At 47.3% G+C, this 23,310-nt stretch overlaps 2 protein-coding genes and 1 long non-coding RNA gene across 5 annotated transcripts; 1 reads left to right on the top strand and 2 right to left on the bottom strand.

Moving 5' to 3' along the window:
* Positions 1-401: 401 nt before the first annotated feature.
* LOC135805747 (probable mitochondrial glutathione transporter SLC25A39) lies at positions 402-14,070 on the top strand. Its single transcript, XM_065319835.1, has 11 exons — positions 402-820; positions 5,643-5,702; positions 6,021-6,130; positions 7,246-7,313; positions 7,852-7,976; positions 8,239-8,316; positions 9,564-9,662; positions 9,968-10,071; positions 11,270-11,348; positions 11,686-11,775; positions 13,161-14,070. Exons 1-11 carry the CDS (start codon positions 694-696, stop codon positions 13,265-13,267), a joined length of 1,047 nt encoding a protein of 348 aa, XP_065175907.1. The 5' UTR covers positions 402-693; the 3' UTR covers positions 13,268-14,070.
* On the bottom strand, positions 2,655-4,619 carry LOC135805749 (uncharacterized). The gene is made up of 2 exons (XR_010551172.1): positions 4,521-4,619; positions 2,655-3,784 (listed from the first exon to the last, which is right to left on the bottom strand). It is a non-coding gene; the product is annotated as an uncharacterized LOC135805749 (long non-coding RNA).
* LOC135805748 (probable splicing factor YJU2B) lies at positions 14,044-23,260 on the bottom strand. Of its 3 annotated transcripts, XM_065319838.1 has the most exons (11): positions 23,062-23,260; positions 22,893-22,981; positions 22,686-22,739; positions 22,388-22,467; positions 18,440-18,495; positions 17,719-17,837; positions 17,409-17,493; positions 16,791-16,900; positions 16,306-16,368; positions 15,862-16,003; positions 14,044-15,099 (listed from the first exon to the last, which is right to left on the bottom strand). In XM_065319838.1, exons 2-11 carry the CDS (start codon positions 22,893-22,895, stop codon positions 14,864-14,866), a joined length of 948 nt encoding a protein of 315 aa, XP_065175910.1. In that variant the 5' UTR covers positions 22,896-22,981; positions 23,062-23,260; the 3' UTR covers positions 14,044-14,863. The 3 variants fall into 3 exon arrangements, with proteins under 3 accessions (XP_065175910.1, XP_065175908.1, XP_065175911.1); XM_065319836.1 differs by having other exon boundaries at positions 22,893-23,260; XM_065319839.1 differs by lacking the exons at positions 22,893-22,981; positions 23,062-23,260 and adding an exon at positions 19,253-19,305 and having other exon boundaries at positions 22,686-22,701.
* Positions 23,261-23,310: the final 50 nt, after the last annotated feature.

Below are 23,310 nucleotides of genomic sequence, written 5' to 3'. Positions count from 1 at the left end.
CTAGCACTGTACCCTGGGCCTGGTACCCGATACCTGCACCTGGTAGTCTACCCGTACCGCGCTTTGCATGTGCGAGTACATGTACCATGTGTACCATGGTGTACTGAGTATGTGTCGTACGACTAGACTCCACGAGTAGAGTCTACGCTTGGCGCGCTTGTTGTTGTTGTCAACAAGAAACCAGAGGCATAGTTACCATGGTTACCTGGGTTGTACCATGTGACTTGAGAATTTAATGATGGTGACGTCATGCATGGTGGATTGCAAATATTTGCAAAATCAAAAAAACGACTGCATGCTGCATGCATGCATGCAACGTGTTGCGAGAAAAAAATAAACAAATAATTAATTTTAATTACTGGTGATGAGCTACATGACTGTATACATGGGATTGTAGAGGACGTCGAGAAAATAATTCTGTTCCTTGTCCCAAGTGGAGTGAAATATGGCAGGCTTCCATGGTGGGAGAAGTCTGATGATAGTAGCAATGGCATGCAGTTTGCATACTAGTAGTAGCCGTGACGATCCACTTCTTTAGAGAGCTCGGATTTTGTGAGGACGTGTACAGCAGAGCTGTTCACTTGCACAACGCCCATTAAATACTTGTCCAGTGCTGATTTCATGCTCTGCCACGAGTTTGCCAAGCAAGGCCAAGTAGAATACCGTGGTGTTTTGTGAAGCTACAACCAGTGAATGAGCAAGATGCCGAAGACGGCAGCAGCGTCTACCGTTCCGTACAATGCCGGTATGGCTTCACGACTCTCACCTGTGCAGCAAATCATCTCAGCTAGCTCAGGTGCTGCTCTGGTGTCCTTTTTCAGTAAGTACCTACATATGCCTACATGATGTACACGTACATGTACATGTATTGTCAAAATGTGCATAAACTCTGTATCACACATCACTCTAGTGGAAATCAATAAAAAAAAATTAGAACATAGCGAAACAATTCCGAAACCAGATGGTGAGCCAAGCAAAATATTAAATGGAAACAAGGAAAACGGCGGTGCACAAGTTATGCGTTAGAGGTATTCTCAGCACTTACACAAGTGACCCATGACCGGAGTAGTCAGGATGATTTATCACCTATGATATCGAAGGTGATGACAAAGGCTAGAAGTTGGATGCACGTCATTCAGCTAATAGACCGATCCCCTTATTATTGTCTGGGTTCGAGCAAGGGGGCAACTCCGCAGTCTCGTGGGATCCTGCTGCACACACGCGACCAACCTCACCTCGGCTGTGCGCGACTTCTCGCATGCGAAGTGCAGAGCACGCGAAATCTACATCATGTACATGCAGTGCAAGCCTGTCTACAAAAAATGTCACAAGGACTTTTGATTTGAGCTGTTTTGTTTTTGTTTAGACGTCTTCCTTTTTACGACTTCAGGATGCCTTCTCAGGATCATTGCTGCGTTCCTCACTGTCAGAACAGGAGGACAATGCAAACAAGTCATTTCACTCCTTTCCTCGTGTGGAGCCACAGCGGCCTGGAGCAAGCGGATCCAGGCTATGCCCCGTGAGGAAGGACGTAGTTTTAGGGTCACTCTGAATAGTTGCAGCGATCATTTCGATCCCGAAATCGAAATCGTTTTGCCCAGCTCTACAAGGGCAGGATGAGTCCAGGAACCCGAACAGCTGTTCTACGGTACCAGGTTTGCTTTTCGCAAGAGAGTGGAGTCTGGACGCCCTGCTCCCCATGCTCGCAAAACAGTAGTTGCTGAGCCTAGTGCAGTTCGGTCATGGAAGTGCAGCGTCTGCATCACGAGCTCCCCATGCTCCCAAACCAGTATTTTGCTGAGAGGCAACGGTACTTTGAGTTGGAAAGGAACCTGGCTTAATGCAGTTTGGTCCTGTAATGGAAGTGCAGCATCTGCATCAGGAGCTGGCAGCAAGTAGAGCTCGTGTACAGAGTCTCGTGGAGCAGTTGGACGATGTGAGGACTGGGGTGAAGAAAGCCGAAAAACAGCTTACGTACAGTAACATAAAGAAAGACTCTGAGCCGCTCCAGTTTCTGACTGGTTTGCCTTCAGGTGTTTGGACCGCTCTGTGGGACTTCTTTGAGCCTAGCCGAGAAAATGTACTGCGCCGCGCCGGATCTGCGAAGACGGAAGCTGAGGGACGGCGGATACAGTTGGAGGTGGCCGTAAATCGCCAATGAGCATGTAATGGAGGATCAGCTGCTATTGGCATTGATGTGTCTAAGCCTGGGCCGAATGGAACAGAAGCTGGCAGGCGTGGCACAAGTTAATCATCCGTTTCACGGTATATAGCTAGCTGAGCTGGAAAGATGTCTTGTTCCTCCGTTTGGGCATGATCCCCATTTGGGCGAGCTGGCGAGATGTTCAGTCATCAATGCCATGTACCGCAAGACATTCTGCATTGTGGGTGAAACAGTTCTATTTTGCCATGCACTTAGGGTTCTCGCACCGGCACGGCACAACAAGACCCAACAGATCCTTGCGCTCGTATTTTCTCCCATGGTAACATTGCTGATCACAACACCCAGTAGCCAGTCGCAGATGCAACCAAATCAACCAGGTTCTCTTACTCTTTTTTTCCAATACTGAAACCAAGGTATACCAATATTTGCATCGAATGCAGTGATGATTTCAATATTGTCCACCAGTACAACGCATTACCAGACTGGCATATAATCATGATAATATTATCCATTTCGCAATCACTGTCATTGCTTTCTTAGATCTCCAATCATCAATATCGGACCATAAACCGTCTATCATCTTATATTATATCATCATTAATATCCTGCTACTATCCTCCTCTAACGATGAGCTCGAAGAAACGAAACAGCTGTCTAGAGGCGTAAACAATATCTGTCAACGGAAGTGTCCTTGCTGTGCTGGTGTGTTTATGCTTCGTGCATTAGTTCGGCCAAGAGCGCATGGTGGTGGCGGGTTGAGGGTGTAGTACAGCGGAGTATGACCGAAAGCTCTGTCACAATGTATTTTATTAGGAAGGTATAGAAACAGAAAAACAACTGTATCTTGATCTTGGGCGTAAACAGCCCGTCTCACATTAAATATACTAGAAAATAGTTCACTCTGAACATGCAGTCTTCCTAAGAGAGAGAGAGGGGGGGGGGGGGGGGGGTATATTCATACTCATAGGTTCGAAAGAACCGCACACACACTTTGTTGCAGACAGCGGCAAGCTTTGGCCCTCGTACTTCGAGGAGGGAGCAATCCACTGCGCTACGCTTGCGATTAACAGAAAGCTTCGATCTTTCAAAGGTACGACTCATCACTGGCTCTGGGGTAATGTTCCTGGAACAAATGCCCCATTGCCGACTGAGGGCCAGGGAGCACGCAATCTGCCTTCCTGGGCGAGAAGTGTTCCAGCACGAATACATGCTGACAAAGACCACCATCACCACCAGCCGGCACACAGCACTTCAAACACCATCCACTCCTTCCATGTGTTTGCACTGTCCTCCTCTAGCTCTTCACGCTCAACAAATACCACGCACTGCTCATCGTTTTTTTTTATGCTTCCTCTGGGTTGGCTAGCCCTTCGACTTGACAAAACAGCGATCACCACTGCTATCGTCACCTCATAGCAGTCGCTTCCACCAGTGGATTTTCCTGTCTTTGCAAGGTGTCCAAGGATGGCTGCTGTTGTCACTACAGGCAAATCAGAAGTACTTTAGTGGCTGATGTCCAACCAGATCGTTGAAAAATCGATTTTTCCACTTCAGGGCTGCTGATCGCGATCGCGACTTGGTGACTTCGCAGCACCACGGTTACCTTCATAGAAGATGGCTCTGGAGAGGAAAAGGCAGACCAGAAAAAGGTTACTACAGTCGTCCCTCTCTAATCCGGCACCTTTTGCTACGGCGTTTTCTGCTGGATTAACGAGGGTGCTGGATTAAGAAATCCTGCCCTCTGACCCGGCCCTACCCAAATGTATCATATGTACGTCAAAACGCAGGGTTTTTCCGTGTCGACCCAAGTATTTGGTGCAAGGCTTTATATTCTCAATTGTTCTCCGAGAATATACACAGTGATAAAGTGATAAAGTAAAACAGAGAACATGTTCACATTCACTCTTGCACACACACACACACACCTGAAAATTGGCAGGACACTACTCCTTGCTAAAATAAGAAAGTATGGTTGACAGACCGTTGTCTCCTGGACAACATTGACCAGACTGGCCTAGCGTGGAGTGCACCTGTGCGGTACGCGATTTACGACTGCCGGATTATGAAATCAAACTACGTGCAGTTTGAGCGATTCGTTTCAAAAAGTCACTGCCGGAGGCGGAATTCAAGTGCCGGATTAAGATGTAGGAATTGAACGAAAAAAATTGGTTTCGTCAGAAAGTGCGCCGGTTGGCAAGGGTTCCGGATAAACAAGTGCCGGATTAGAGAGGGACGACTGTATTATCTTCAGCACCGATCTCAAGGAGAAAGAAATACGGTCTGCTGTAGCCTAGGCACAAAATAAATCTCACAACATGATTCGCGACTCGAATATTTCAACAACGAAAAACCTCACCTCTGGAGTAACTCCTGTTTGTGGCCCGAGATCGTTCCCTCCCGCGCCTTGAAAAAATCCTGCAGCTGCATCACAGTCCATGTCTCTCTCGGAGACTCTGCTCCTGCCAGCAGGAGGTTCAGCACCGCTCGAAGCCATCGCAAACCACTTGAACTAAGCAGAAGACATTCCAAAACAAACCTGAAACACACTGTCAAAGATGCTGTCACGTTCAAAAACTAGCTCGATCGCGAGTGAGGTTGCCCCCGTGCTCGAACCCAGTATAGTAAGGGGATCGGTCTATTTTAAAGCATCAGGTGTCCAGCAGTAGTGGTAGTCTTGAGATGTATAGTTATGATCCCGCACCTTTGCCGACTCCTTCCGATTTTTACCAGCCTTGAACCTGGTAGAGCCGGTAGAGGAAAATAGAAATTTCTGTTTGGGGTAAGAAAGAGGAACGGCTCTATCAAAACCTGTAGATCAAAAACGAACGCCCCCTGAGACTATTCCCGCAGAATAGTACGGACAAAGTCCTTGACTCCTGTGCATAATTATGCCTTCGAAAACAGGTCCTTGTGCGGCAGTTATGTGGGGTTATACGGTGATTGTGTGGTATAATGTCAATGTGCAAGGGTTAATTAAGCCTAATTCACATCTGACGGGACGCTCAAGATGCCGATTGACGGTGTCGAATGTGAATGCCAGGAACGGGAACGCAGCCTCCTACCGTACAAATCGGGAAGCAACGGCAGAGTTGAACCTGTTCAACCTTTCGTACCATAGGCGGGGACGCAAGGGTACAAAAGGGCTACACTGGCACCCTTGACCAGTTCTGATTACATCATTGTATTTTTCACCGAGTACAGCGGTGCATTCTCGTGGATAGCGCGTGTCTTATGCAAAAAATTCTCGAAAATGCGGATAAAGCCAACAAAGCGGAAAATACGCATCCGCGGTATCCCGTTGTCCTGCGAGGACAGCTAAGAGGGAGGGGGAAGCTACACAATGGGACAAGGACAGTACAGACAAAGGAAACCACTGCTTTAAACCAGGCATGTTATGTGTAAGTGCTGTTCTGCTTTGTGCTACTCCTATATGTATAGCTCTTGTCCCGTCTTGGTTCTGTCCATGTGCTCTATCCAGCAACACCATTTGATGTGGTCAAAGTCCGTCTACAAGCGCACCAGAAGACCACCAGTGCATGTATGTTGCCTTATCAACTTGTGTGCTGCGTGACATTATCTTTGCAAGGCCTTGACCTAGATTGTATAGTCATAAATTAGTAACATCTTGAATAGAAATGATTCACTGTGACACGACAAATGACGGCATACAGGATTGAGTCATGCGAGGAGTCATCCCCGAGCAGTGTGTGACATATGCTGTGAGCTGCGGGTCTTATTGTAGCGAGCACATGCTTTGCAGAGCTGACTACGAACCCATGCTGTCCCTGCAGGACTCCAGCTGGCGTTCTATTTTTGCTCTGCTCATTTGGTCTTGTTCTGTCCACCATCACTGTAGTGAGCAGTGTGCGGGGTCTCTGCGAACTGTGCTTGTGCGGTGTGACCAATGCTGTCCGCACGGAAGCCATATCTTTACCTCAGATATCCAGAGAACGTTACACCTCGTTTGTAAGTACTGGCTCCATACACGTAGTGCCCGTACACTCCACTATGTAGTTGAACGTATCGTTAGTATATTGATCTTGCATGCACTGAGTGTACACAATGGTTACCATGGTGCAATGGGCGCACATTGGTTACTGGCAAGATTCAAGCAGGGGAAGGATGGATAGTACAAGTCTTCTATTTGGTGCCCACTTTTCCTGACGATGTCGGCTTTGATTGCTATGTGCAGACCACCTGGTAAAAGGAGAGCGATCGCTCTCGCGCGCCTTCGCTCTCCTTATTTTCTTCTAGGGCGCACTTTTCGTCGCGCGCCTTGAGAATTTCGAGCGCATCCGCATCACTATGAAGTTCTGAAAACACTCATATATTTCGTAACTCGGCTTTCCCTGAGCGGAATCAAGTAATCGAAAGATCTATTCGCATTAGAAAGTTCTCAGCTGTCGGCTCCAACAAATCGGAAGTCGATCCGAGGTCCAATATTGGAGTTACGGCACTCGCAAGGTATTTTACGTACCGTTGCAAATTTTCACTTCCGCACACATAATTATTGTGACATAAAGGATTTCGCTCTTGCGTGACAGTCCGGGCATGCATAGACCTGTGTACGTGTGACGCCAGGCACCGGTCTTTAGCCGTCAGCTACAGAACAAAGCCTCAAAGGAGCGCTCTACGATGAATACTACAAAAATACCATGGATCTAAGCAAATTGTCTCAATTTCCCATTGCGTGTGTCATTGTCCCTGATGAAGGGAAACTAAAGTTGTGGTCTGAACAGCTTTCATTTGTAGTGCGTACGGCGTTTTTCCAGAACGAATTTGGCAGCTATTGGGTATTGAATCCGATTGGGGTATGGCAAGATGTTGAAAAAACCCGTATTGTGCTCGCCTTGGATAGATAAGGCGAACGACTTTTGGGGGGGGGGGGGGGGGTGGTGGGGACTGCTCTCCCACTACTCTCCTTGAGAGGATAGCGAGAGTGATTGTTCCCTCTCCTGGATTTTTCTTACACGAAGGTCTGATATGTACTACTGTACTTCGAAGCATTGTGGAACTATGTGCCCAATGGGACAAGGCCAGTTTTTACAGGTGCTGTTTGTTCTTTTCTCTTCTAATCACAGCAAATGGTGAAGACTATTGCAGTTGGAGAAGGACCTCGTCACCTGTGGCGTGGGCTCTCTGCATCATTGTACGTACCGTTTGTTTCCCCCGAGGGTGTTGCTTCATGAGTATTCTCCATGCATCTATGCTTGATTGTAGTGATGTCATGGTTGGAAGCTGGTCTGGCTTCTGTGGTGTCAGTTTCTCGGAGTGAGTTCCTGTAATTTCACCTACCCTCGGGCTGATGTTGAGTAGTGGGTTGGACATATTCTCTCTCCCCCTCCCCTCTCTTTCTTTCCCACTTCCAACCAAGACTTCCTTCAAGCTCTGCTGTTGGTCTGGGGGCCCATCCGTTTGCCGTAGTGTGTCAATGTGGGCTGTCACGTATGACTGAGTCACGGGCTTACTGCTTGGATTTGGGGGTGGACGCTGGACCAGACACCACACAGCCAATCTTGGTGTTCCGCACAAGCTCGCCATTGACCTCTCCTTCTTTCTCTCCCCCAACACACTCGCGCGCCTTCTCGTCATGATTTTTGATTCCTCTTATGCCTAATTTCCCTCCGCTGGCATTCTTGGCTGTCCTGCTGCTGCTGCTATGTGTGCGGGTATGTTTTTTCTTGCAGAGTGATGGCAATACCAGCCACAGTTATCTACTACACTGCTTATGACATGATGATGGCGAGAACGAGCTTCAATGAGAACCGCTCAAACCTCATCTATCCCATCGTGTGTGGCTCGTCTTCTCGCTGTAAGCCGGATGTGTGTGGGTGCGTGCGTGTCTGTGTGTGTGTGTGTGTGCGCGCGCGCGTGTGTGTGTGGTGGTCTGTGTGTTAGAGTGGGTATGGGTGCATGGGTTGTACTTTCCATCTGCCCCGCCTTTTCATTTGTGTTGTCTATTGATATGAGGCTGTGTAAGCTGCCATGTCTTCTTTGGCTTTATGTTAACATAAAGACTTCTCCAAACCGATTGTGGAACTGTTTCTGATTTTGTTTATTCTTTTTCATCTCAGCTTTGGCGGTGCTGGCTATTTGCCCCATTGAAATGATCAGAACGAAAATGCAGTCACAAGCACTCAGCAGCCACCGAGGTTAGTGGGTGATATGGAGACTCAGACTGCAGCTGTTGCTTCTATTATCATCAGTATTATCAAGAGTACATGATCCCCTCCCCCCCCCCCCAGAGTGTGCATCTCGACTATGGGTACTGTCCCGACAGAATTTCGTTGACGTAGTTTTTATGATGCAATGCGCACTGTACACTTGTTATCAGACGTATCCTGAACCTGTGGTGGACAAAGCCCCATTTAATCCTGTACAAACTATTGTGAAGAAAAACGTGTGATGCGTACAAATGACGTTAGTCACTCGTGCAAGGAGAATTGCATCATAAAAATGACGTCAACTTGAAATTCTGTCGGGTCAGCAGGTACGCGGTAGTTGCACACGCTTGGGTTATGTACTCTTGGTATTATTATTTTATCGCCGTCATGTATTGTGTGAAATCATGATAGGAATAGAAATTGGGACAGTTTAAGAATGTGTTGGCATGTCTTTGCACTTCTGGTGTGCTTAACCCTTTACTGTCCGTACATACAAGCATCGATCCAATGGGATCGATGGGGTAGGCATTTTGAAATTATCGTAACTTGCTCAAATCTAGGTCTTTGGGAGAGATCGAAATATGTAGGTCGAAGAGAAAAGTCTCAGCTGTCGCCTCGAACAATTCCCGAAGCGATACGAAAAGCGGTTGCTGAGTTATCGCACTCGTAATTCTGGTCCCGGGAAATGTGCGTTCAGAGCGCGACGCGCATGTCGACGGCTGGGATTTTCCCTGTTTACGTCACCTGTTGGCAAGGCTACACCGATTCAAATTCAAAAGCAGGTTCCCGGGAGTCTCTACGAAAATATTTGAGCTCGATACGAGCAACAGGGGTGACATGGTGGATTGAGATCGATCTCGAGCGTGAGCTCAGCGCTTTTGCGCGTTCCCCGGCTTGCAGCGCTGGACCAGTGCATCCTGTGGTGCCGAGTGTGGGCTCATTGCGTTCGTCTCGTCAAGACCTTTCCAGGATGCCCAAGATCGTGGAAATCGTCAAATTCAAACCAAAGTTACGTCTAATTTTAGTTTCAGATTTTGTGGTTGCGTGGGCTTGTATACATTTTAATCGGACAGTAAAGGGTTAAAATTCCTGCTTGAATACAAGTTTGACCCACAACGGTGTTTTTGCGCATCCGCTTTATGTGATGATCAGCACTGCTTTTGTGCAACTAAGCGGTATGTTCAACGCTTGATCTTCTGTACACCTTATGCTGTGCCTCTATTGCCTTTCATCAGGACTAAAGTCTGTGCTGAAGGAAGCGATTCAATTAGATGGTGTTTGGTCTCTGTGGCGAGGAATGGTACCAATGCTATGGAGAGATGTACCCTTTTCAGGTTAGCTTGCTATCTTCATGCTATGTCTGGCTGCTGTTCAATTGTTAGTACATGTAGTGCCTTTTTCCAGACATTGCTCCTGTTCTCAGTGTGGTGTAGCAGCCATGTGTTGCACAGTAATAATATTACTGTGCAACACATGGACACAAAAAGCATGATATTATCATGCTGTTTGTGTCAATGCATATTGTATGCGATCTATCACATAATTAATTATTATGATTATTCCTGTAGCAGCTGGAGCTTGTGTCTTGCATTCATCCGCATGGTGATACTGTTCTTTGTCTCATTGTTTTCACGCCCAGCGATCTACTGGTGTTCGTATGAGGTTATGAAGTCGCGTGCTGTTCGTGAAGGTCGGACCATCTCGACTGTGGAGGCATTCACAGCTGGTGCTGCAGCGGGAACGGTACGTCGGGAATAATGCTGCGTTGTGCTCATGCATATAAGATATCGACCGTGTGCACACGTCCCCATGGGCACTTCCATCCCTAAGATGAGTTCAAGTTGATCTGAATGCCAGCATGCACACACATGCACACGCATTACCACACACGCGCACACACACACACCATTGGACCATTGGACGCCCATCGCCGGAGGCGATGATAGCGATGCTACAGCAGAAGCCATAGCAACTTGTGCTGGGATTGCACCATTCAACAGCTTGCAAGGCTGAAGAATTGGCCCCCACTATTCAGCCTGGTCTACACCACACAGCTATGAAGTGGCTTTTTCTGGCCAGTGAATCCCTACTTTTTGGTCTTTTTTATTTTCCCGAATAAAAAAGACCACACACACACACACACACACACACACACACACACACACACACACACACACACACACACACACACACTTGTACTTGCTCACTGCTAAAAAAAATGGTCACGTGGGTCTCCCCGGGAGAGGGGAGAGAGACTCAAAAGGAATCTTGGAAAGATGACTCAATTGGCCATTGAACCACCCAACGGCCGACACCCCCTGAAATCCCCAAACTAGGGTGGACTTGAAATGATCCCACTTATGGGCTCACCACACCTCAGTAAGTGGGTGAGGACAAGGTGCAGAAAAAGGATTGACGGCATCAGGGTATCCGTCCCGGGATCCAACTGCAGGTACCCCTGCCCCCCCCCCCCCCCCCCCCCAGTGAAGGTAATACTTGGTACTAGTGTGGGTGGCTAAATCAGAGTGGATCTGATATAAGCTTCACTAGCACCATTGATTACACAAGAGTTAATCTAGCCAGAAGCAGTCCATGGCTAACAGGTATGTATACTTCAAATAGAAAGTATATGAACCCTGAAACCAACACACACGCACACACACACACACACACACACACACACACACACACACACACACACACACACACACACACACACACACACACACACTGAACTCAGTTACACAGTTACTAGTACACTGAACACTTTAGCACGGAAATCACTGATGGTATGGTAGTTGTTCATGTAGTGTGACCATTTGCATGAATGCATACCGACAATATATGCACCGATAGTTATCATTATTTTACCACATTCAACTTTAAGATCATACTCAATGAAATCCTCCTCTCCTGGAACTCATTCTTGTGCTGTATATAGACTGCAGCCATTCTCACAAACCCGTTTGATGTTGTCAAGACCTATTGGCAAGTTGAAGTTGGGGACAGGCGGTGCAAAGGTAAGGATGCGAGTGAATCATGAATATTTCTCGGCGCCACTACCAGTGCCATGACTGTTCTTGTACTGTTGTGGACCATGGAGTGATGTCAACCTTGACTGGCCTGAGCTCCATCACCTAACCTCCCAAACTCCTGCCATTCCTACACTAGTAGAATACTGTTATATTCTGAAATTGTCTGCTTTTTTGTAATTGCTTTTGACGTGTGCTCACCATTGTCTTCTCTTAGTATTGCTCCTTGGCTCTTGCATGGATTTGTTTTTGATTATTTGTTGTGGTTGTTGCGGTGGCTATGGTCTTTGCTGCTGCATTGTGTCTACTCGTTCTACTTGTGTAGCTGTACCGAAACACCCAGCGCCAACTGTGTCCATGGGTGACTGCATGGGGCGGATTGTGAACGATCATGGTGTCCGTGGATTATTTGTGGGTGAGTGGAACGCACTTTACCTTGTGTAGGCGTGTATGACTAGTGAAAGGCGGTACCTCAAAGTCGAGTATAAAATATGTTTGGCCTGCCGCGTATGTTCTAGTGGTACAGTGCCGGTACATGTGATAGGCATTAGTTAGTCACTTATGCTATATCATGGATATACAAATACCTAGCTTCCATTCTTCTTCGTCCTTCCTGATGATAGTCATAGACCGGCATGTTGAATGAAGAAAAAGAATTTTCAGCCACGATTTGCTCTATGGTCGCTAGTCCAGACGTATACCTGCATATAAAAGCCGGTCTTTAATCCTTCAAGTTAGTATTATAGCAGCTAATGCAAGGGTTATGTTTATGTCTATGTACAGTGAAACCTCGTTAGGAAGAACACTGATAAGACCAATGTTTGCCTAAGAAGAAATAGTATCCGTGACTATTGGATAAAACCCTGTGTATTCACTGGGTAAAACCGGGGTTGCTCCCCACATTAGCAATGCGTGCACATGCTACGAGATTGAGTTTAATAATAATAATAATAAAAACATATGGATAAGAAGAACTCCCGTTATTGCGAACAAATACCATCGGTCCCTTGATGTTCGTCCTAAAGAGGTTTGACTGTATGTGGACACAACGACCTGGCTTGTGTTATGTGCCAAAGTTCCGTCTTGAGCATCATGCGTTTGTTCGAAACCAGATTGTAACCGAATGGCGCCTAGTAGCATGCACTATGATCCGACACACCGCCAAAGACAACAACCGACCGTTCCTTCTTCGTTCTGGGATTCTGTTGAGTAAGAAAAGTGTACGGTATTATATGTGACCAAAAAGATACAGTGAAAGAAAAGCCTAGCAAAGCATTGCAAGCCACGTTGGTTCGGCTGCACGACTTCAGCTGCAAGCTAGTGCAAACATACAGATCGACAATGTTGTGCGGGAACCAAACATCACAACATTTCCAGAAACTAACTTGTTCACACCTACATATAATCATGAGTCCATAACTATGCACGTGTCTGGTTTGTTATGTTAGCAACCTAGAATGCATTGAACACATGGATTCGATCACAAGATCTACGCAAGACGGTACATTAATGCTTACTCTGGTGGGGTGTGAGTTGGTAACCAGGTGTGTTCAGCAGCGTAAACAACAAAAGAAGTGTAATATTTTACATACAGTACTAGTATGCACCGTATACCATAATATAAATTAAATTTACACCCACATGCCGCTTGGTGTCTTGGTTTTCCCAGCTCCGGGGGGGGGGGGGGGCATTGTTCCTTCTTTCTCCTTGCCTCTGCTTTAAAATAGTGTGTATTGTTTCTTGTTTTCGTTTGCGTGTGTGCGCACGTGTCTATGTGTAACGTTTCGTTTTCTGCTTTAGGTCTCGCACCTCGTGTCAGTAAGGTTGCACCAGCATGTGCTATCATGATCAGTAGCTATGAATTCTGCAAAACGTTCTTCCATGAGAGAAACAGCAGTGAGAGGTGAGGCTCGGATGTATCGGTGTCCTGGATAACTCTGGAACCTCTGCGTGCTGCAATGATTGCCCTGCTGCTGCAACAACTTCCCTCGCGGTTCAAGTTCAGTGAAGAGGCAGCGAAGCTGGCCTCTTTTGCCCTTGTTGGAAACAAGGAGGCGGGTTAGTTATTGGAGCAGCACTTCTTCTGACCACTATGTGGTGAACAGAATACCTTGCGGTAATGCCCAACCGCCTACACTTGTGTGCTATGGCACTCTGATTCGCCGGAGTATGCCTTCTAAGCTACTGCAAGTGCTCTGCCATCTGCTTGGCCATGTGCCACCGATGCTCTGCTGATGCGAAGTGGTGAACTATGTGCTACTGGACAGATGTCACCCAGTCGCTTTACTTCAGGTGTTGTCAGCCATCGATGGCACCAATGATAAGCAGACTTCTTATGTGTACATGGCTGTACTGTTGTTGGAGGTTGTTGGGCGTATTTTTTTTTATTTCCAGAAAGGCAGGAGTCGATGGCTGTCCTGTTCTTTGTCTATTCTTAGTGTGTTGATAACTGTTCCAGTCAACATACATGTGCCGTCTCAGAGTGAATCATTCATGATGCGTCTCAGGCAGGCATGCACCTGATTACCCTCTATCTCCCTCCATCCCCCGTATATCATCTTGTAGGTTATTTTATAGGCGCGGTCGGCACATTCTTCTTTCAAACAAAATTTGTTTTTGTCCATCTGTTTTGTCCCATCTGTTACTATTTATTCTGTGGTATCTGGTATATCAAGAATTCCTGTAAGAATCTGAACTCGGATAATTATAATTCTGTCTGCTGTTTGCATATTAAATAAAAAGGGGTTTGTCAACTGACAACTACCGGTACTTGCATATTGCAAAAGAAAAGGCAGCCATGCTCACACCAGGACATTGCGATGAAGAAACACGAGCACGGGTAAAAAAAATAGTTGGAGTGGTAATGGTAAGATTATGGTAATGCTTACAAACAACAGCATGCAATGCATCATAACTTAGAATTCATGGGAGGAAGAAGTCATGTGTAGTATTATGTACAGCGCAATTCTTCCATTTTGTACAGTGATGTAGCTATATTACACAACACAAAAAAATACTGTATATACAGGGTTACCACTATTTACACTTGCAGCACGTATTGAGTATTTACATCCCTAATAAACAAATACAAGCACCGTCGATGTAGAGGAGAATACCGATATAAAATCACATTACTCCAGAGTCGAGAAAACTTCAAAAAAAGCCCACAATAACAGCATGGAACATGTTAGCACATACACTGCTATGAGCCTATCAGCACTGCATAAGTACCACCTGCACAAGATTGTACTTCCAGTACGAACTAGATGCTTTGTGATGAGGCAGAGGACCCAGTGTGAAACACATGTGTACGTGGACAAGACCAGGCGTCCGTTACGTCGAACAAAGATAATAATTATTATATACAGCAACCGTAGCAAAGCGTTGGAAGACAAGTCCAAGACAAATGCGTCAGCAAAGCAATGTACAGCGAAGATGGGTCGGGTGAATGGATTCGACAACGCCACAAAAATGAAGCGTATTTTTTTGTGGCAAGGTGGGACTCAGTGTTTGCTGGCAGACATGGCTTTAGTCGATGATGATGATGAACTCACGGCTGAGGTGGCTGACCTTGCCGCAGTGGTGCTAGCCACCTTGGATCGGTCTAAGCTGGACTTGTGCTTTGCCTGCTGCAGCACCAATAGTGCTTTGGACGATACTGAGGAGGAGGACAACGATGACCCAAACAGTGGCTTGGACTGGATTTTTAAGCGTTTCTCCCTCTGGTAATCGGCAAAAGCTGCATTGGCCACACAGTAAAAAAAAAACAGTTGAGTGAACACACATGAAGAGAGAGAGAAAACACTGAAGGAGAGGAATTTGAGTGTGGATGCAACTTGCGTGGCTCCGCTCAAAACTGTTGTTGGTGATGTAACTTGTTCAAGTGTACAGTGGGTCACACGTCGTAGCAATCTTTACTATCGATTTTGTATATTTTTCCTTGCCCGTATAAGCAGTCTTCTTCCATTTTCATGACCACCAAAAAGAGTTGGCACTCAAAAGTTAAAGTCATAACATTCAAGAACTGGTAGGGCCTGGCCTCGTAAAGTGGAATCCCAAAAGCCAGAACCCTTTCCCGTCCTGACCTTGTCATCATGCTCCACAATCAAGAAATTGGATTCCATGGAGGCGCATCCACTACAAACATAGTTTAGGTGAGATGAACCCTATCTTTGCTACATTGTAGTCAGCAATCTTAGAACTAAGGAAAAGGCATTAGGGTGCGCAGAGACGATGCATTCTCCTCGCTCCGGCTTGATATTTCACAACTCAGGTGGGAAACGGGAACCCATACGGGACTTTGACTCATCCATAACATACATATGCACCTCCCAAACCCAGCATTCCAGTTGGCACTACACCTCATAACGTGCCATTCCGCTAGCACTATTTACATGCACATTGTGAATGTAACTGAGCATGAACCTTTGCCAAACACAAACCTACAGCTGTGCATGACACTTAGACTAGAGCCTGGGTGGCATGTAATATATGGACGTACACGGGCGTTGGTGCTTGAAGGCCACTGCTTTGGCCTGCTTGCGGTCTTCCTCTGACTCTGGTAGCAGCGCAACAGACATAGATCCCTTGGCTAAGAGTTCTCTATCTGACGCGTCTCTCGCCGACAGACTTCGTTTCTCACCCTGAGCGTGTGACAAGGCAAACGACACAGGCACAACACCATTACAAACATGAAGGAAGCGTAGCATAGCACCATCACCATAGAAAACTGATCGAAGCAAACTACCCAACACACCCAAACGCTAATAGGTCTCAGAACAAGCGATGTGATGAAGTAAATGGGAACTCATTATCACAAAGTAATCCTAAAGGTAAAGGACATGTCTGGGACTCCAGGTGTGCTACCTTTCCTGTTGAGTTCTGACCAACACCATCCATCACTTTCTTGCACAAAAAGATTGCTCAATCATGTTTCAAATCTTACTCGAAACTTGCGCCTGGCAAGCTGATTGAGCGCGTAGTCATCCTTCTTGATTTCTTGACTGGCCTGAACGGGGATAAGAACCAAAGCAAGACCGACATACAAGTGGAATTGCTCCAGTATTAGGCGAACATACGTAACATAAATCGATTGGTGGACACCTTGCTATCAAATACATGTACAGTGGAATGTTTCATTTCAGACCAAGAGAAGGCCTATCCATGATGAATACTAGTACAGGATAAAGTATGTGCACAACTAAAGTTAGATTGGGAGTAGCAGAGATAGAACAAAAAGTCCAGAATACGGAGGTGTCCTTTGCTGAGAGATGTCTTGAAACAGACGTTCTACCGATGTACAACTTCTCCGCCATTCAATGACCGCGATCTCGGTGGTAAGTTGCAAACAGACTTGATCAGCCTACAGGTGTGCTATAGAGCGATACACCATGGCTGATCACACAGCGGATTTCTGCCAAAATTACTTACCTGTAGCTCAGCAATGCGAGGTTTGTTCGCCTGCGCTTTCTTAGCGTCAGTTGTGCCATGCTCCAGACGATACATTGGATCAGATGCCAGCCGCTTTTTCGCCTCCGAATCTAATAGAGCGTAGCCATGAGGTAAGAACAAGCATAATAACAGCAGCAACAAAACACACACGGTGTGTGAAACAAGTAAAGTGCAGTGTGACTGTGGAGAAGCTTCCTGAATTCCCAGTCAGCAAGGCCAGACTGGGGATGCGGTAATGAGTTACTGCAATTGTGCTCACAGCTCACTAAAGCCACAAACCCTTGCTCAGAGTCGGCAAAGTCTGACCCAGGCTATATGATGGAAAGAGAAATCCAGTCACTAGAGGCATAACTTACTATCACATACAGAGTACATGGGTGATACCTGTACACGTTGCCAAGTCACAGTGTAGTGCTGGCTACAATCCAGCTCTGCTTTACACAGGACTTGGGAATTTCATTGGCCATTACTGTACACATTGTTCTTCATTAGTTCGCTGACAGAACAGGCAAGTGCTGGACAACAAGCCAGAGGTACCAGATAAGACACTTGCATCGCATGTACTGGCACTGGAGCTGTCCAGGAAAGACCACATACCTGTTGCCTCTACCGTCTCAGTGTCCTTCGAATCCCAGCGTTCTTCCTTGCGTGTTGCACCACTCACAATGACATACTCCATATTCTGCAAGGAAAACAAAATACAGTCAAGACGCATCGGTACCAGAGTCAGTTTGCCTCTGAACAAAGACCTCTCGGGATGCGAGTTGCGGACAGTAAGACATTCTCTAGTCCGTGGCAATCTCAACTCAAGTTCTTGTATGAAGTACTGAGTACAGGGTACTCTCACAACTCTGCTTGTCTAACGATTGCAGCACATACATGTGGTCCAAAGAAGCCCTGTACACACCTTGGGATCCGTTTCAATTTCAAAGTGGTTATCGCAAAGGTGGCATTTCATGCGAAACCGGTAAATCGGCGTGGTATAGTAGTTGCCAACTTTCCGCTTCTCTGAATTGTACCGAACACCTGCATATGTACGTCAGAACAAGATAACGCACGACAAGACAATGCATGACTACACCACCTGGTAACAGCACAGATCACACCAGCTCCAGCCAACGATATCCAGCCCTTACATCCCTGACAAGGGGCAACACATCAGTGGCAACAGCTGGGCTTCAAAAGGGAATCAAGAAGAGTGCTTCCACCAAATTGACATAGCTTCCACTCTAACTCACATGGTTACCACTCAGCTGCACATGTGCAATCAAGTGCTCTGGACTGTCTACGATAGGAGAGCAGAAGATTCGTCTTCTTTGAGGGTAAACAAAAAGGTTTCGCTCAAAGGACGGTGCTGCTCAATGAAAATCGATTGGGCGAGACAACTAGCTCTGGACAGCACTCACAATGCAGCTTCGCCTACGTTTTCGATACCGCTGGCCATTTCATTCATTGTGTGCTGCACACAGTCTCACAGCACAGAGTACACGTTATCGTATTTTCAGGGTCAGAACCGCACCCCTCCCCATAGGAAGAAAATGTTAAATTCCAGTTCGTTTTTGTTCGCGCAAATGCAGATGGTTTAGAGTGGGGTAGAGTGGGGTAGAGTGCTTGGCAGCATAACTTACCCATTCCAACATGTTTGCCACAACCACCACACCAAATATTGTAGGGCAACTCAAACCTGAACACCAAAAAGACAGGCAAAAGTAGAAGGCGGGAATAACATAACATCGATCATGAAGTGTGCGTGTGCATGCGTGAGTGTGTGTGAGTGTGCGTGTGCATGCGTGAGTGTGTGTGAGTGTGTGTGTGTGAGTGTGTGTGAGTGTGTGTGAGTGTGTGTACCATGCATGTCACCATAGTCACATCTCTGTGCATCCTAAGAGACATCAGAACACTCTCAGAACACTCTCAGAGATCTCGAGGGCATCATACAACAGCCTCTAGCCTAGGTGAGAAGTCAGCAGATCATTATTAGACTCGCCATTGTCTAGCAAAAGCTTCTATTGCTGTACAGTAAAACCGGGTTTAAGCGACCACCCCACGGTGCAAGCAAAAGCGGTCGTTAAAGCCAGGTGGTCTTAGGGCATGTTAGATTGGTAGGATCGGGATCCCGATCCACCGGATCCACTGGATTCGCACCCTTTCGATTGGTCGAATCCGGATCCGGATCCTTCGGATTCGGATCCGGTCAATCCACCTCGGGGAGCAGGGTTGACCGGATCCAAATGTAACCTTTGTGCGTATATGGTGGGTAAAAATCAATCGTTTTGTACGCATTGTGGTACGCACAGGCATTGGCGGATAATGCTCGAAAAGGTGGCAGATTCTGCTCGAAAAGCAGTGAAATTGGCAGAACCATACAAACCTTATGGCGGGCAATTACTCGAATTCTGCTCCATTTCTTTATCCACATACCAAACATGCATGAAACTTACCAGAAAAAGTACCGAATTCTGCCAATTTTTCTGCCGGCATTATCCGCAAAGACCTAGTACACACACGTGGATCGAGATAGAGCTTGCTGATTTTTTGTACAACTGGCGCGGTGAGTACGACTTTTTATTACTTCGTCAACATGGCAACAGTCAAGGCCAAAAAAAAGTGTCCAGTTGACTCTGAAGGATCCGACGGATCTGAGATCTGGATCCCGATCCTTACCAATCGAACATGCCCTTAGAACCAGGTCCCACAGTTTCTGTGTAGAACTGTCCGTGCATGAAAAAACGGTCGTTAAGAGCACGTGGTAGCTAAACCCAGAGGTCGCTTACACCAGGTTTTACTGTATACACAATAACACAAAGTGTGCCATTAATGGGATCAAAGTCAAAGGGGCATGCTGTCTGGAATGAGCACCACGGTACATGTACTTTAATGACAACAATGGGATACTGACATAATAGTATAGGGATCAGGGGGGGGGGGGGAGGATAGCATCATGGTTTCGCGGTGGAAAATCTGGTCTCATGACCATTGACGTTGCAGATCCTGCTGCAGGCGAAATCTTTCGCCACACATGCAACAGAACTTGAATAGCAGCCACTCATTCACTGTTGGCCGCTTGCCGAGCGTACAATTTTATATGCTGTTTCTGATCTGCGTGTGGATCAGAAACAGCGTTCAGATGACGGAATGCACAAGACTATTTCTATTGAAGCACCAGGTGAAGTGCAGGGCCGACCAAGTTTGATGGCTGCTGGGAAGATGATGTGGGAGAGCACTTGTGCACCTTGAGCCAACCAGTACTTCTGACCCATTCATCACAGTGAGTGGTAACAATACTTTGCACCAGGCTGCTGACAGATAAGAAGTTGACAGGTCGAATTGCACTCATGCCGCTTGTACCCAGACATACTGAGACGGCGGTTACAAACATTGTAGTATTGTAGTGCACAGTCGGATTAGATGACAGAGATGGCAAAACATCAGCCACACACAATCTCCACAATGGTCGATCCTGGGCTGTAGTGGAGCGTGAAGTGTGCAGGGAACGTACGTCATGATGGACATGGTCCTTGAGCCGAAGGTGCAGACCTTCTGCCGGACGAGCCTTACCAAAACAGCCAAACAACAGCTGCTCGGCTTGCCTGGTATCAAGCATGCGAGCAGTATGCCCAAGCCACTCCATGCACTGCTTGTGAATGCTGTTGGACAACTCTGGCTTTCCCAAATTCGCCTCAACTCCTCATTTGGTACCACAGAGGATTAGCACACAGACACACACCTTGAACCTTAAACGTGCCCATTGCCGATGGCAATGATAGCGAAGGGACTATCTGCTAGCTTTGCAGTACGGAGCGTGGCGCTTGAGATCCCCAGGACGACGGCAGACCACACCTTGGTCCTTGGTAACACTGCCATCAAATGGTCACGTGTCCCCTGTGCAGGGGTCGACAGCACTGAGTTCAGCATTGGATCCAGAAACGCCGCTCTACTTCCTGGACAGGAAATTAGCACAGCTATGCAGGTCGAAACCACGGGATGACTTGCAGCAGCGACCGCAGCCGAGACAATGCGCTCTGCAGCAGGGCAGGGCAACCCGCTGTTTCCGGACCGAGTCTGCCGATGCCACAGCCGAGACCGACGCCACTTCAGCAGCCGAGTTGGAGAGACACTTATGCGAAGCTAGCCCACCAGCACTCAAGAACCATTTCCCGCACGCATTACATAGTCGGCTGCCGGACTGCTCAGATATGGGCTTCCTCCTCTCGGCCAGGCACTTGTGGCGATTCTTGTATTTCTGGTGGGCGAAAGTATGCTGGCAGACATCGCAGAGCACAGAAGTGTCACGCTGAGCCGATCGCGGTACTGGTTGAGCGGAATACGCACTGCGCCATTTCCCACGCTCCTGGGCGAGGTCGTACCATTCCGTGTGGTCGATGTTCACTGCGGAGAGGTCAGCTCTGACAGAGTCTCGCCCCCGTTTCCGAGGACCGCAAGCCGGCCTAGGCGGAAGGAGCGCACCAAACAGGAGCTGGCGCGGAGTTCTATCGCCGTCCATCCTAGCTAGATGGCCTAGCCACTCCAGACGGCGGCGAAGAACACGTGTGGTAATATCCACTGGATCTTGACAATTCCAGGCCTCCAGAATGGTCTTCCTGTTGATGTGGAAGTCCCAGGTGTCTCTTCTACCGAGGGCTAAGACTGCGAAAATGCAGCGAAGATGGAAGGCGGACAGCGCCGCTAGCTCGCTTTTCAGGGGTACCCAACACTCCGCTCCGTAAAGGAGAAGAGAAGCCACACATGCATCATACACCATTCGCTTCGTTGCCAGTGAAAGATCGCCATCATCAAAGACAGATCGATGCAATGCTCCGAATGCCCTAGATGCTGACGCTATTCGGGACCGAGTGTCCACTGCGGTGCGGCCACCAGTATGGATGATGGAGCCTAGGTAGCGAAAGTCATGCACATTCTAGACAATTTCCCCGCCAACCACCAATGGACGACGATCCTCCGGAGAAATGCCGAAACCGACCGCCATTACTTTGGTTTTTGATAGGTTGATGGTGAGGCCGAAGCGAGTTGCGACGTCCATGAACCGGCTGAGCGCAAGTGTGGCACCATGGTGAGTTGTAGCAATAAGTGCCGAATCGTCTGCGAATTGACAGTCACGATGGATGTTGATTGTGTCAGTCTTCTGGCGTTTGAAAAGGAGAGACGGTCCAGAGTTAGAGGAGACGGGAAGTCCAATCTCAGGTATGTCCGCAACCTCACGCTGCCACAGCTGGAATACTGCCCACATGAATATATTGAACAATACTGGGGCCATACAACAACCATAGTCTTGTTGCCGCCAGGTTTAGGCTCGGCAGGGTCCTGTGGAAACCGCGGAAATCTACAAAGAGAGTACGATTTGCAGTGCATAATCTGCCCGCAGTGGTTTCGACAGATGCTGAGGGAAACCACCGGAGGAAGGTTGACGACTACCAGGAAAACATCAGACCACACACACACACACACACACACACACACACACACACACACACACACACACACACACACACACACACACGCGCATATAAACATACACACATGTACGGACACAGTGACACAGTGCAGTATACAAATACCTGATTATCATGACACCTTCATGCATCTTTCGTGCACGATCCCGCAGCGGGTGAGAGTTGCGATACTTGTTGATGGAGCCCTGGGACAAATGCAGTATAAACGCCACACACACACACACACACACACACACACACACACACACACACACACACACACACACACACACACACACACGCGCGCATATAAACCCACACCCACCCGCATGTGCGCATACACGCACACCCGCGGCACAATGATTCAGCAAGCTAGGCCTTTGGATACAAACCAACACAAAATAGTCTCAGCTCATCGGCATACCATTTCTGGCCTCCATTCTGGAGGGTAGTACTTGTTGACTGTCTTCCTCTCCGCCTGTATGCCAGCAAAACGGCACAAACACGCACATGTACATATGCACACACGCGCCCGCGCGCACATACATACGCACACATACATATACAGAAATACAAAACAGCTTGGGATATTTCTTGAACAGCTCAGCCTTGGCAAAACTCAGTAGAGTACCATTTTGTTGTCTTCAAGCTGCCAATAATGGAGAGGGAGAATGTGACTTATCCAGACTCGAGTTGTCAGATGATTACATGCCTCGAAGTCTGAAAGGCAACAGCAAAGTGCACCAGTCCTCCAAACACACAACGATTTCTTTCAAAGACTTCTGATCCGAAATTCTAACATTAGTTAGGTGACTTTATGGACTGTCCCTTGACATCTTTTCAATCTACCAAATCACAAAAGCCTTGAAGTAACGTGTTATAATACTTCGCGTCTCGATCGTAGTTCGCTGAATGAAAACGTTGCACTGATACTTTGATAGGTCAAACAAACAATTGTCCAAACTCAAAAGTCACAAACTCACAACAACACAGAACAGCTTTAATTGGAATTACGTCATTCTACACGAATTTTGAAAACGAAGTTCTTT

The sequence above is a fragment of the Sycon ciliatum genome, chromosome 1 (assembly GCF_964019385.1).
Source record: "Sycon ciliatum chromosome 1, ocSycCili1.1, whole genome shotgun sequence".
NCBI classification, from domain to species: domain Eukaryota; kingdom Metazoa; phylum Porifera; class Calcarea; order Leucosolenida; family Sycettidae; genus Sycon; species Sycon ciliatum.
The sequence above is the reverse complement of the archived record's forward strand: the minus strand, read 5'-3'. Positions and strand labels throughout refer to the sequence as shown.